The sequence below is a fragment of the Phalangium opilio genome, unplaced genomic scaffold (assembly GCF_054372755.1).
Source record: "Phalangium opilio isolate 3A_F unplaced genomic scaffold, DU_Popi_V2 ptg000042l_1, whole genome shotgun sequence".
In the NCBI taxonomy this organism is placed as follows: Eukaryota; Metazoa; Arthropoda; class Arachnida; order Opiliones; family Phalangiidae; genus Phalangium; species Phalangium opilio.
The window spans coordinates 861,186-873,810 of NW_028324166.1; the positions used below are offsets into that span (position 1 = coordinate 861,186).

Genomic DNA, 12,625 nt, shown 5'->3' on the forward strand with positions numbered 1-12,625 from the left:
GCTAGGCTTAACTCTCAAAAGTTCGAAACAATACGTTTTCTATAGTCTTCAAAATGCCATACTTATTTCCCCTTAGCTGTTACAGCGTCATCTCCCGCAATTGCTGACCAATCAACTACTATCTGTCATTTGTTGTGAAGCCTCGTCTGTCAAAAAAGGGTGTATCACAGCCAGTCACCCGTAATTTTCTTTGAAATTTAATTAAATAACTCGTCTTTTTAATTAAATTAAAAACATGGCAAAGAATACTTCATCCTCCGCTTTCCGTAAAATCGACATTGACCAATATTCCGAAGATATTTACAAAGAAGACGAAGGCAGCGAAGCCCAATCACCACCCGCCGGACCAGATGAAAATGAAATCACTAATCTTCTTAATCAATATCCTTTTTAATTACGATTAAAGTTTATTAATTTTGTAGTATAAACTCTAATTAACAAGTTAGGCTTAACAAAAATGGCGATTAAAAGTTCCTTAACCATGTTTTTTACGGGTAAAAACTTCGACGCTCTCTTGACCGTTCTCCGCACGGCACCAGTTGGATCGAAAAACATCGCTGTTCGAGATTCAGCTTTCTTTTTAGTTATAAAGGTTTTACTTTCCATCAAAACGAGTGAAATGGAGAAAGCAGTTCAAGCGTTAGATCGCGATTTATTGGACGTTTTGATGAAGTACATCTACAGAGGGTTTGAGTATCCTTCGGAGAAAAGTAGCGCGCATCTGTTGGCTTGGCACGAGAAGGCTTACGCTGTCGGAGGAGTCGGTTCCATAGTTAGAGTACTCACCGACAGAAAACGAGTCTAATAATTAATCTTAATCATTTATTGATTGTTAATTATTCATTTTCGTTAAAAAAAAATTTTTGTATTCACTTCTCTGTATAAAAATAAAGTTTTCCAAATTTTACTATTATTTAATTCGCCTCGTTTAATATTAATTAAACTAAAATTAGTTAGTATTTACCAAATACTAATTAGCAGAAACCAAAGGACTTCAGTGAATCAAGTAGCTGAAGGCGCAGATATTATTTTTAGAGAACGGAATACGCGGCCCGAAGGGACAGATACTAATTTTAGTGAATTGAGTACTTGAAGGCGCAGATATTATTTTTAGGAAATCGAGTACCTGAAGGGGCAGATATTATTTTTAGAAAATCGAGTACCTGAAGGTGCTGATATTATTTTTAGAAAATCGAGTACCTGAAGGTGCTGATATTATTTTTAGAGAACCGAGTACCTGAAGGTGCAGATATTATTTTTAGAGAACTGAGTACCTGAAGGCGCGCAGATATTATTTTTAGAAAATCGAGTACCTGAAGGCGCAGATATTATTTTTAGAAAATCGAGTACCTGAAGGCGCAGATATTATTTTTAGAGAACCGAGTACCTGAAGGTGCAGATATTATTTTTAGAGAACGGAGTACGCGGCCCGAAGGGGCAGATACTAATTTTAGTGAATTGAGTACTTGAAGGCACAGATATTTTTTTTAGAAAATCGAGTACCTGAAGGTGCAGATATTATTTTTAGAGAACCGAGTACCTGAAAGTGCAGATATTATTTTTAGAGAACCGAGTACCTGAAAGTGCAGATATTATTTTTAGAGAACCGAGTACCTGAAGGTGCAGGTATTATTTTTGGATAACCGAGTACTTGAAGGCTCAGATATTATTAGCGAATCGAGTACTTGAAGGCACAGATATTATTTTTAAGGAACCGATTACTTGAAGTTGCAGATACTATTTTTAGTGAATCGAGTACCTGAAGGTGCAGATATTACTTTTAGTAAAACGAAGAATAACTTTGAAAAAGTGAATAATTTGGAAGAATATCATTTATTAGAGACGATTTATAGTGTTTAAAAAACAATACGAAAAAATTGCATATATTTTCTCGATAATAAGCAATTAAATTAAGTTTACAATTTAAATTACATCAATTAGTTTTAGCTAATGAAGATATAAACTATGATATTTTTAATTACAAATGCAAATAATACATCCCAATATATATAAATTAAAAAAAATCCTTTTTCCTTTATTTTTTAAAGGGGCACTGAAGTAATTTGACAAAAAGTAAAATGCGTTCATTTCAGTGTATCCCATTCCGTTTTATCGATTAGTAAATTGTATTATTATAATTCCTACATATATATATATAATTGTTTATCTCTGTTATAATTAAGCTGTACAATTAAAACAAATTAGCTGTCAATCATCTGGGTTTTGAAAGTAGTAAGGGGGCTTGAGTAGGTTTGCTTTTATAGTACCGACTACCCGGTTGAGGTTTTGAACCGAACCAAGACATTTTCCACTCTAAAATGTCTTTGATAAATTTCTCCTCTTCTTGGGTCAAGTGCAGTAGAACCGCCACAGCTCGAACCAAGTGTTGAGCCTATATGTTTAAACATTCCCATAGCTATATTTTTAATATTTGATTTCTAATGATTCCCATAGGTTTATTTTGACCATTTTTCTAGTTATTCCCATAGGTATGTTTTGAAAATTTAATATTTTCTAATTATTCCCATAGGTTTATTTTGAAATTGCAATATTTCCTAATTATTCCCATAGGTATATTTTGAAATTGCAATATTTCCTAATTATTCCCATAGGTTTATTTTGAAATTGCAATATTTCCTAATTATTCCCATAGGTATATTTTGAAAATTTAATATTTCTAATTATTCCCATAGGTATATTTTGAAAATTTAATATTTCTAATTATTCCCATAGGTATATTTTGAAAATTTAATATTTCTAATTATTCCCATAGGTATATTTTGAAAATTTAATATTTCTAATTATTCCCATAGGTATATTTTGAAAATTTAATATTTCTAATTATTCCCATAGATTTATTTTGCACAATTCCCATACGTTTTTGAATATATCATGTTACCTTATTATTCCCATAGGTTAACTTTCGAAAAATTCCCATGGGTTTTTGAATATATCATGTTACCTTATTATTCCCATAGGTTAACTTTCGAAAAATTGCCATGGGTCTTTGAATATATAATGTTACCTTACTATTCCCATAGGTTTTATTGAATACTTAATCATTTCTTACGATTCCCATAGGTTTTAATAAACATCCACATACCCTTTACTGCCTCCCCCGATTCCCATAGAGTTTAAAATGTGTCAAATAAAAATCAAACTCTTACCTCGTATTCGGGACTAGTCATGAATTTGAAGACCACGTGGCGCAAATAGCTGAAATTGACGTCATCATAGGGCGTTCCCTCGGACAATATGGAGCCAGAACCATTGGTTGAACCCAAACCATTGGGACTGGCGCTTCTACGCTGCGATCTCTTTGGATCGGGAGTCGATATATTAGTAGTGGAAATTATGGCTGCGCTAGATTCCAATAAACTTTGATTGGAATCGAAATTGGTTTGCACTTTCAACTCCCGTTGCAGCGTCTTCTTCATGTCTCCCAGACGTTGTTGCTGAAGTTTTATTGTCTACGGGGGATTTAATGCGTAAAATGGCCGCCATCATAGCCCATTAGATCACGCGCTAATGGGTCCCTTAGTGCGTGATCGAGTGGGCTCTGATCGCGGATTGGGCTGTCGAAGTCTACCTACTTTATTTCTGTCAGCTAGTTTTTCCTGCAGTTCGAGAATAGTAGAGTTTTGTACTTCATTTAAACCATTTTGAGCTTGACGCTCCGATTCGCCCTTTTCAAGAGCATCTACCTATAAAGTCAGATTTGACCTTCAAAATGGCGGACTGTCACTTGAACGAGGAATGATTTACTAAAATCAATTTCCGAGCCCTTTTGGCCGCTTTTTAAACTTCCTGACGTTATCTGAGCTTTAAAGCCTATTTTCAAGTTCTATGACAAACTCAGACCATTTTTGACCTATTATTAACCTTTCCCGACCTTTTTGGCCTATTATTAACCTTTCCCGCCTATTATTAACCTTTCCCGACCTTTCTGGTCAATTATTAACCTTTCCCGACCTTTTTGGTCAATTATTAACCTTTCCCGACCTTTTTGGCCTATTATTAACCTTTCCCGACCTTTCTGGTCAATTATTAACCTTTCCCGACCTTTTTGGTCAATTATTAACCTTTCCCGAACTTTTTGGTCAATTATTAACCTTTCCCGACCTTTTTGGTCAATTATTAACCTTTCCCGACCTTTTTGGTCAATTATTAACCTTTCCGGACCTTTTTGGTCAATTATTAACCTTTCCCGACCTTTCTGGTCAATTATTAACCTTTCCCGACCTTTTTGGTCTACTGTTAACCTTTCCCGACCTTTTTGGTCTACTGTTAACCTTTCCCGACCTTTTTGGTCTACTGTTAACCTTTCCCGACCTTTTTGGTCTACTGTTAACCTTTCCCGACCTTTTTGGTCTACTGTTAACCTTTCCCGACCTTTTTGGTCTACTGTTAACCTTTCCCGACCTTTTTGGTCTACTGTTAACCTTTCCCGACCTTTTTGGTCTACTGTTAACCTTTCCCGACCTTTTTGGTCTACTGTTAACCTTTCCCGACCTTTTTGGTCTACTGTTAACCTTTCCCGACCTTTTTGGTCTACTGTTAACCTTTCCCGACCTTTTTGGTCTACTGTTAACCTTTCCCGACCTTTTTGGTCTACTGTTAACCTTTCCCGACATTTTTGGTCTACTGTTAACCTTTCCCGACCTTTTTGGTCTATTGTTAACAATCCCCGACCTTTTTGGTCTATTGTTAACAATCCCCGACCTTTTTGGTCTATTGTTAACAATCCCCGACCTTTTTGGTCTATTGTTAACCTTCAGGACAATTTTGGCCTATTGTTAACATTCCCCGAAATTTTTGGTCTATTATTAAAATTACATTACATTTCTGCTTCGCCCTATTATCGAAGTTCCCCTTACCTTTTAGACTTAATTTAAGTTCCAGGTTTGCCCCGACCTTGACAACACTGATTAGTTATCACTTACCTTTTCTTGAAGTTCACTGTTCCTTTCCTCTAATTGGCTAACTTGTCGTTCTAATTCCTCCTTCTCCTTTTCTTTAATGTTACTTTCTTCGTCCGCTTCTCTTTTAAGTAATTCCAACTGTTGCGACAATTCGGCATTCCTTATCATCAAGCGGTCCAACTCCGAGCGCCGTTCCTCGCTCATTCTCTGCTCACTTTGCAAAAGTGACGTCACATTCTGCACCTCCAAGGCGTAATTACTGCATTCAGATTCCAACTGAGAAATCTGCAAAGAAGAATATAAATAATAATTTTATAATTAATTTAGATTGATAAAATAAAATTAACAAAACTGTTTATTTAAATAACAACATTCAAATAAATAAATAAGTGCGAGCAGCTCGAGTCGTGAAGCGTGATCGAGTGGGCTATGTATTTACAACCCGCTATAGTCCAAACGGACTCTAACCAATCATCAACCGCAACACCACGCGATTTCGCGCGCTTTTATTTTCGCTGTCGCTGATTGGTTAAAGTTCCCTATGGAGGTTTTTTAAATCGAAAATGAGCGTTAGGCTTAGAACTTTCAACTTCGGATACTTTAATTATAATTTCTTATATAAAATTAAGGGAATAGTTTGACTAATTATTCTTACGCTATTATTTTTTATATAAGCCTATAAATCATTTCGCGCGCTTTTATTTTCGCTGTCGCTGATTGGTTAAAGTTCCCTATGGAGGTTTTTTAAATCGAAAATGAGCGTTAGGCTTAGAACTTTTAACTTCGGATACTTTAATTATAATTTCTTATATAAAATTAAGGGAATAGTTTGACTAATTATTTTTACGCTATTATTTTTTATATAAGCCTATAAATCATTTCGCGCGCTTTTATTTTCGCTGTCGCTGATTGGTTAGAGTTCCCTACGGAGGTTTTAAAGCCGAAAATGGGCGTTAGGCTTAGAACTTTCAACTTCTGACACTTTAATTATAATTTCTTATATAAAATTAAGGGAATAGTTTGACTAATTACGTTTTTACGCTATTATTTTTAATATAGGCCTATAATTAAGTTAAAAATGTACGAATTGTGGTGCACTTACTTTTTTCTCAGCTTCTTGAAGTCTGGCGACTGTCGAGGCGTAAGCCTCGGTTATGGATATCTTTTCGGTTTCTTCTCGGTTAAGGTCACTTTTTAGCTGCATATTTTCATCTTCCAAATTCGTCAATTTCTGTTCAGTTTCAATTTCTTTTTGAACGTTTTCAGTTTGGCACGAAACCAACTCACTCTAATATAAAACATTAAAAACCCCTACTTAGGCCTTTTACAGTTGTAGTATTAATTGAGTAATAGCAGAGTAATGGCAGCCCCCGACCTTTGACGGCATTAAGGTAAACGCAAAATAACATGGGGTGCCACTAGAACTTTGAATGGGAAGGAAAAAGGAACAATAGCCCAAAATATTTCAAACAAAAATGCTAGGCCTAGAGTTTTTCAACACAATACAAACAATGTTTCCTTCGGACTTTACAGGTCAACATTATGACCCCCCTACCCCCAAAAAAAATATGGCCGCCCGCAAATCACCAACACGTCGCATAAATGATCATAAATTGTATTAGGGGATGTACATCCCTTGTGGGGGCTCAACCAAAATCGGCAGGTCGTAGAAGTATAGAACATTTTAGACTCAAAATCTATTTCCCATAGAACCATCCCACTCACGTACTTCCGTCCCCTGTACAATAAAAAGGTATAACTGACTGACTTACCACTCTATTTTGAAGTTCGCTGATTTCCTTGGTGGTACTTTTCCTGATTTCGTTGAGTTGAGCTTCCAACAGTGTAGCTTTGCTGCCCAGTTCAGTTTCTCTTTTGGAAAGTCGTTCTTCGAGGTCTTGTATGGCTTCATTCTTCTCTTTCTCCAATCTTTGGTTTCTTTCCTTCATTTTGTTCAACTGTTCCTCCAATTTGAAGTTGCTCTCCCTCAAGGCGGCAATTTGACCTTGAGCTTCTTCCAAACGTTTCTCGAATTGACCCGAATCTTCGCTGTCTTCCGCCATTTTCTTGTTCAAATGGAATATCTTAAAAAAAAAACGTAACGAAACATTTATTGAAAAATTAATTGACGATAAATTTTCAGATTCAAATTCCGTGACTTTTGCAGGTTTTCCCTGAAATTTTTAGGTCAAAGGTTGATTGCGATATTTGTTACGCATATTATCATAAGTTTATAAGGTATGCCTATACACGCTTAATTTTGTAGGACTTCTTCATCTTCCTATTTAGTTTGCATTACTATGCCTTTACAAGAATCTATGACCTACGTGTCGTCACTTCATGACAATCTCTCAGTAACCGGTGACAAACTTTTTTACCAAAAATATTTTGAACAAAGTGTATATTTTACCTGATTTTCGAGACTGTGTATCTTTTCACTCCAAGTTGTTTTAACTTCGCTTAAATGCTGCCGTGATTCTTCCAATTTCTTTTCCATTGTCTTTCTCTGCAATTTGTCACAAAGGCAAGTGTCGCGTATTTTTCATTTAAAAATTTTAAAATGACTTTATCAGGTTTTCCCTGATCGACTTAAGTCATAAATTTTCCCTAACATAAAATTTTCCCGCGTTTTATGCCAACTATAAAATTTTCCCGCCTTTTGTGCCAACTATAAAATTTTCCCGCCTTTTATGCCAACTATAAAATTTTCCCGCCTTTTATGCCAACTATAAAATTTTCCCGCCTTTTTTGCCCACTACAAAATTTTCCTTCGTTTTAGGCCAACTATATAATTTTCCCGCCTTTTTTGCCAACTATAAAATTTTCCCGCCTTTTTTGCCAACTATAAAATTTTCCCGCCTTTTATGACAACTATAAAATTTTCCCGCCTTTTAAGACAACTATAAAATTTTCCCGCCTTTTACCACAACTATAAAATTTTCCCGCCTTTTACGACAACTATAAAATTTTCCCGCGTTTTATGCCAGCTATAAAATTTCCCCGCGTTTTATGACAACTATAAAATTCCCGTGCCTTGTTCCAGGTAATGTTTAAAGTGATATATTTACCTCAGCAATGAGGGCTTCAACTTTTTCATCGCCACTTAAATCACTTTCGGCTAAACGTTTCTCGAGAACTTCGACCCTTTCTTGAATATGACAGATTTCGTTATCTTTCTCATCCAACAAACTGCTATTCTAGATACAATATTAAAATTAACTAAGCCAAAAATAATTAAAGTTAAACAGAGCGTATTGGCGCAAAAAAGACTGCCACCAACGATTAAAACTAATTGACATTCCATTGTCAAACTAATATTAAAATTAACGGACGCATCTTAAGAATTGTACATTAATCATTAATTAACGGTAAAGATAACATTCAATCGCAATCTTAGAAGTGACACCAAAAAAAAAAAACCATTAATGAAGGCTGCAATTAACAATCTACTGAAGTTTATAATATTTCTATTCGAGAGAAGTGTACCACCACAAAGCGGGGACTATAATTGTAACATGATTCTTCCCAACATCAGAATTAACATTTGGAGTGCACAAGGTTACTAAACCGAATCACATACGCCATAAACAAATAGTTCCCTACTCATCATTACTCTATTAGCGCTGCTTAACTATTTGCCAAGGCGCATGCGCTTGTCGCCCATAGAGACAATCAAGGTTTGTGGGTCGATTGTTGGGGATTTAGTAATTACCGAAAAGTTATAGAATTGACCCTAGCACGGTGCGATGTCCATCTGAATTAAATTTGATGAGCAAGGGAGAGCAAACAAAAATGGTGCCATGAGCCCGGGAAGAATTAGAATCACGTTACATAACTAAAGTATTAAGAGGATACAGAGTGTCATCCTTCTACTATTATCCCCTTCTGCTACTAGCGATTTTTAACAAGCAAAGGGTGTCAATTTAATTTAAGGAAGTAATTAAGCATACTTTTATAAAAAGCAAGCTGATGACCATTTAGTGATTGAAATTAATTAGCTCGAAATTAACAATTAAGAGATCAGTATTGGTGTTTAATGCAAAAGTTCGCAAAGCATACAAAGGTGATTGTAAAACTATAAAAGGGTTAATACTTTAAGGGACTTCAGTACCTTACTCTTGTAGACTTCGTGAATATGTTTTAGAGCGTCCAATTCGTCCGTCAAATCCCCCAAGGTTTTCTCCATGTGAGAGGAACGGGTAGCGTTCTATATTGTAGCGTCACGCGGGAATTAGGATGACGCATAGCGCAATGTTAATGGGACACGAACGTAAGTACTTAAATATCATAAGTTGATAAGATATGTTCCATAAGTTTGCAGACTAAATAGGACCCAGATGGAAGTCCTGCATGCAAAAATAACCACCGAGGACTTCCAATTGTCGCTTCCGTCGTTCTCCCTCGAACTAGTTATATCGAGCTGTTAAGTCTCTAGCACTAAGAAGTATAGATAGTGTCAAACTTATGGATGGAACATATCTTATAACCTTATATATTGAAAGGGAATTCAAGTTTTTAACATTTCATAAGAAGCCAAGGATTGGGAAATGGTTCAAAAAGAGCTCCTACTACGATATGCTTATCATTTAATAACTAATTTTAATTTAAAGGTTTGATAATTTAAATTATTTCAAAGGGGTCATCAGCTGCTTAAGCCGATTGCGCTAATTGTTATTTTCAGTTTTATTATAAAGGTAAAATTTAATGATAACTATTTAATTTTCCTTAATCTTAATTATTCTTAATAACAATATGTAGGACAATAAAACAACAAGAAATAAGGATACGTTTGTCTTACTTTTAGGGCATCTTGCTTCAGTCTGTCCACTTCGGATTCCAAATGTCGCTTTTCCAATTGCAGTGATTTGACAGACGAGATTCCCTCTTTTGACTTTTGAAGCTCCGCCTCCAATTCCCTAACTTTCTGATTGGCCAATAATAAATCATTCCAGTGACGTTTCGCCTCTTCTTGCTTTTGACTCAGATCTTGCTGACTCTTCAAAAGCTAATCAAAATTAAACAAGAGTACACAAAAGCTCATTATTCAAATTCCCCGACCTTTATGGTTCATTTTAAAAATTCCCCCGACCTTTATGGCTCATTTTAAAAATTTCCCCGACCTTTTACGGCTCATTTTAAAAATTCCCCCACCTTTATGGTTCATTTTAAAAATTCCCCGACCTTTACGGTTCATTTTAAAAATTCCCCCACCTTTATGGCTCATTTTAAAAATTCCCCCGACCTTTATGGCTCATTTTAAAAATCCCCCGACCTTTATGGCTCATTTTAAAAATCCCCCGACCTTTATGGCTCATTTTAAAAATCCCCCGACCTTTATGACTCATTTTAAAAATTCCCCGACCTTTAAGGTTCTTTTTTAAAATTTTCTAACCTTTTATGGCTCATTTTAAAAATTCCCTGACCTTTTATGGCTCATTTTCTATGATTAATTTTTAAAAATTCCCTGACCTCTATGATTAATTTTTAAAAATTCCCTGACCTCTATGATTAATTTTTAAAAATTCCCTGACCTTTATGATTAATTTTTAAAAATTCTCTGACCTTTATGATTAATTTTTTAAAATTCCCTGATCTTTTTTATCTATGTTAAAATTCCCAACCCTTTAATTTTGACCTATTTTCAAAACTCTCACCCATTAATTTTGGCCTATTTTTAAAATTCCCGACCCTTTAATTTTGACCTATTTTCAAAACTCTCACCCATTAATTTTGGCCTATTTTTAAAACTCCCCACCCTTTAATTTTGGCCTATTTTTAAAACTCTCCACCCATTAATTTTGGCCTATTTTTAAAACTCCCTACCCTTTAATTTTGGTCTATTTTTTTTAACCTCTACAACCTTTAATTTTGGCCTATTTTAAATTCCCTGGGGGTCTGAGCAACTTACCAAGTGTTTGACTTTGGCCATTTCTTGACTTTGGAATCCGTCTAATTCTTCAGTTGATTCTTGTTGAGCCGCTAACCTTTCAGATTTAAGTAGAGCATCTCTTAGACGAACCTCCAAATCCATTTTCTCCCGATTTAAGTTTTCAAACTGGATCGCCATCTCTCTTTCTTTTTTACTCCGTTTATCTTTCAACTGATCAGAATCAGATGCAAGTTTTGCATTGCGTTTTTGCTCACCCAAAAGTTGCTGTTGCAAATCTGCAAGAAATTCAAGTATTTGCAAGAAATTCAAGTATTTGCAAGAAATTGAAGTATTTGCAAGAAATTGAAGTATTTGCAAGAAATTGAAGTATTTGCAAGAAATTGAAGTATTTGCAATAAATTTAAGTTTTTGCAAGAAATTTAAGTTTTTGCAATAAATTTAAGTATTTGCAAGAAATTCAAGTATTTGCAAGAAATTCAAGTATTTGCAAGAAATTGAAGTATTTGCAAGAAATTGAAGTATTTGCAAGAAATTGAAGCATTTGCAAGAAATTGAAGCATTTGCAAGAAATTTAAGCATTTGCAAGAAATTTAAGTATTTGCAAGAAATTGAAGCATTTGCAAGAAATTGAAGCATTTGCAAGAAATTTAAGCATTTGCAAGAAATTTAAGTATTTGCAAGAAATTGAAGCATTTGCAAGAAATTTAAGCATTTGCAAGAAATTGAAGTATTTGCAACTAATTTAAGTATTTGCAATTAATTTAGGCATTTAAAACTATCAAAGTAACACAAGGTTTCAAACTATTGACAACATTTTGCAAGAATCAAAGCAAATAAAGTTTTATTTACCTTTAATAGTGTTTTCCAGAGTTGAAACTCGATCACTTTTTTGCTTAAGTTGAAGTGTTAATGCATCAATGGCCAAATTAGGGCTCAAAGCTAATGATAATTTCTCATTTGGTCCATTATGATCTTGATCAGAATTAGTTGAGGCTTTCTTAACCGCATCATTTGCATTTGCATTTGCATTTGCATTTACAGATACATTTGGAATGGTAGGAAGTGTTTCCTGAGATGAGGAAATTTTAACTGGACTAGTTTCTCGCTCTGAACCTTAAAATGGTAGAATTAAACAGTTAACCCACTTAAATATTACGATTTTCATATAAATAATAATGTTATTTATCTTCTAGAACCTTAATATTATCTTAATTCTAATCATAATTAAATTAAACTCACCAGAAAGACTAATAGATGATCCAGAACTGGCTAATGGAAGCCCAGGCGCGATATCCGCGTTTGTTTCTTCTTCTAACTTCTTTTTAAGCTTTTTAAACATTTTTATAGTGTTTTATAAGTTCTTAAGAGACGACTTTACAATAAAATTTCACTTATTTTAACTACACCGTTACACGTATGCCTGAATTTAATGTGACACTGACACATCTTTTTTAATAACAGTTGACACATTCGCGAAGCCTTTGTCTATAAAACTCGTATTTTCCTACATAATTTAACGTTGCATACTTTGAATTTTATATATTTAACATTCGTAATTAACGTTTCCAGCATTTATTTTTAATTTATGTCGCTAGTTTTGTGAAATATCTGGGTGTAACCATATAACCATACGATTATAGTCACTCTCTAAATGAGCAGACGACGCATGGACTAGATGACAGATAATACATGGAGAGATAATACTCTCCAGTTACTGGTGTAGAATACGCATCCAATTAAAAGTTGGAAAATATTTCTTTTACGAAAACGTCATCACAACTGTAATTTACCTTCATGCCGCAACGATTTTTGA

At 34.6% G+C, this 12,625-nt stretch overlaps 2 protein-coding genes across 3 annotated transcripts; one reads left to right on the forward strand and one right to left on the reverse strand.

Annotated features, from left to right (window-relative positions):
• Positions 1–85: 85 nt before the first annotated feature.
• Positions 86–913, forward strand: Arpc5 (Actin-related protein 2/3 complex, subunit 5). The gene is made up of 2 exons (XM_089836084.1): positions 86–381; positions 493–913. The coding sequence occupies exons 1-2, from the start codon at positions 236–238 to the stop codon at positions 803–805; spliced, it is 459 nt and encodes a 152-aa protein (XP_089692210.1). The 5' UTR covers positions 86–235; the 3' UTR covers positions 806–913.
• Positions 914–1,814: 901 nt separating this feature from the next.
• Positions 1,815–12,482, reverse strand: LOC149678057 (golgin subfamily A member 1-like). Of its 2 annotated transcripts, XM_089836081.1 has the most exons (13): positions 12,052–12,482; positions 11,662–11,925; positions 10,831–11,087; positions 9,721–9,927; positions 9,034–9,129; positions 7,991–8,119; positions 7,333–7,428; positions 6,695–7,006; positions 6,025–6,210; positions 4,944–5,207; positions 3,594–3,704; positions 3,168–3,470; positions 1,815–2,392 (listed from the first exon to the last, which is right to left on the reverse strand). In XM_089836081.1, exons 1-13 carry the CDS (start codon positions 12,149–12,151, stop codon positions 2,213–2,215), a joined length of 2,505 nt encoding a protein of 834 aa, XP_089692207.1. In that variant the 5' UTR covers positions 12,152–12,482; the 3' UTR covers positions 1,815–2,212. The 2 variants fall into 2 exon arrangements, with proteins under 2 accessions (XP_089692207.1, XP_089692208.1); XM_089836082.1 differs by lacking the exon at positions 9,034–9,129 and having other exon boundaries at positions 12,052–12,481.
• Between the last annotated feature and the right edge of the window lie 143 nt (positions 12,483–12,625).

What these genes read in the sequence shown, in the direction of transcription:
- Arpc5 (XM_089836084.1), top strand. Translation starts at nt 236, where the DNA reads ATGGCAAAGAATACTTCATCCTCCGCTTTCCGTAAAATCGACATTGAC. An exon ending in ATCACTAATCTTCTTAATCA is followed by an intron (nt 382 to 492) that starts ATATCCTTTTTA and finishes CATGTTTTTTAC; the next exon opens with GGGTAAAAACTTCGACGCTC.
- LOC149678057 (XM_089836081.1), bottom strand. Translation starts at nt 12,151, where the DNA reads ATGTTTAAAAAGCTTAAAAAGAAGTTAGAAGAAGAAACAAACGCGGAT. An exon ending in TCTGGAAAACACTATTAAAG is followed by an intron (nt 11,088 to 11,661) that starts GTAAATAAAACT and finishes AATTTCTTGCAG; the next exon opens with ATTTGCAACAGCAACTTTTG. An exon ending in TTCAAGAAGCTGAGAAAAAA is followed by an intron (nt 5,208 to 6,024) that starts GTAAGTGCACCA and finishes TCTTCTTTGCAG; the next exon opens with ATTTCTCAGTTGGAATCTGA.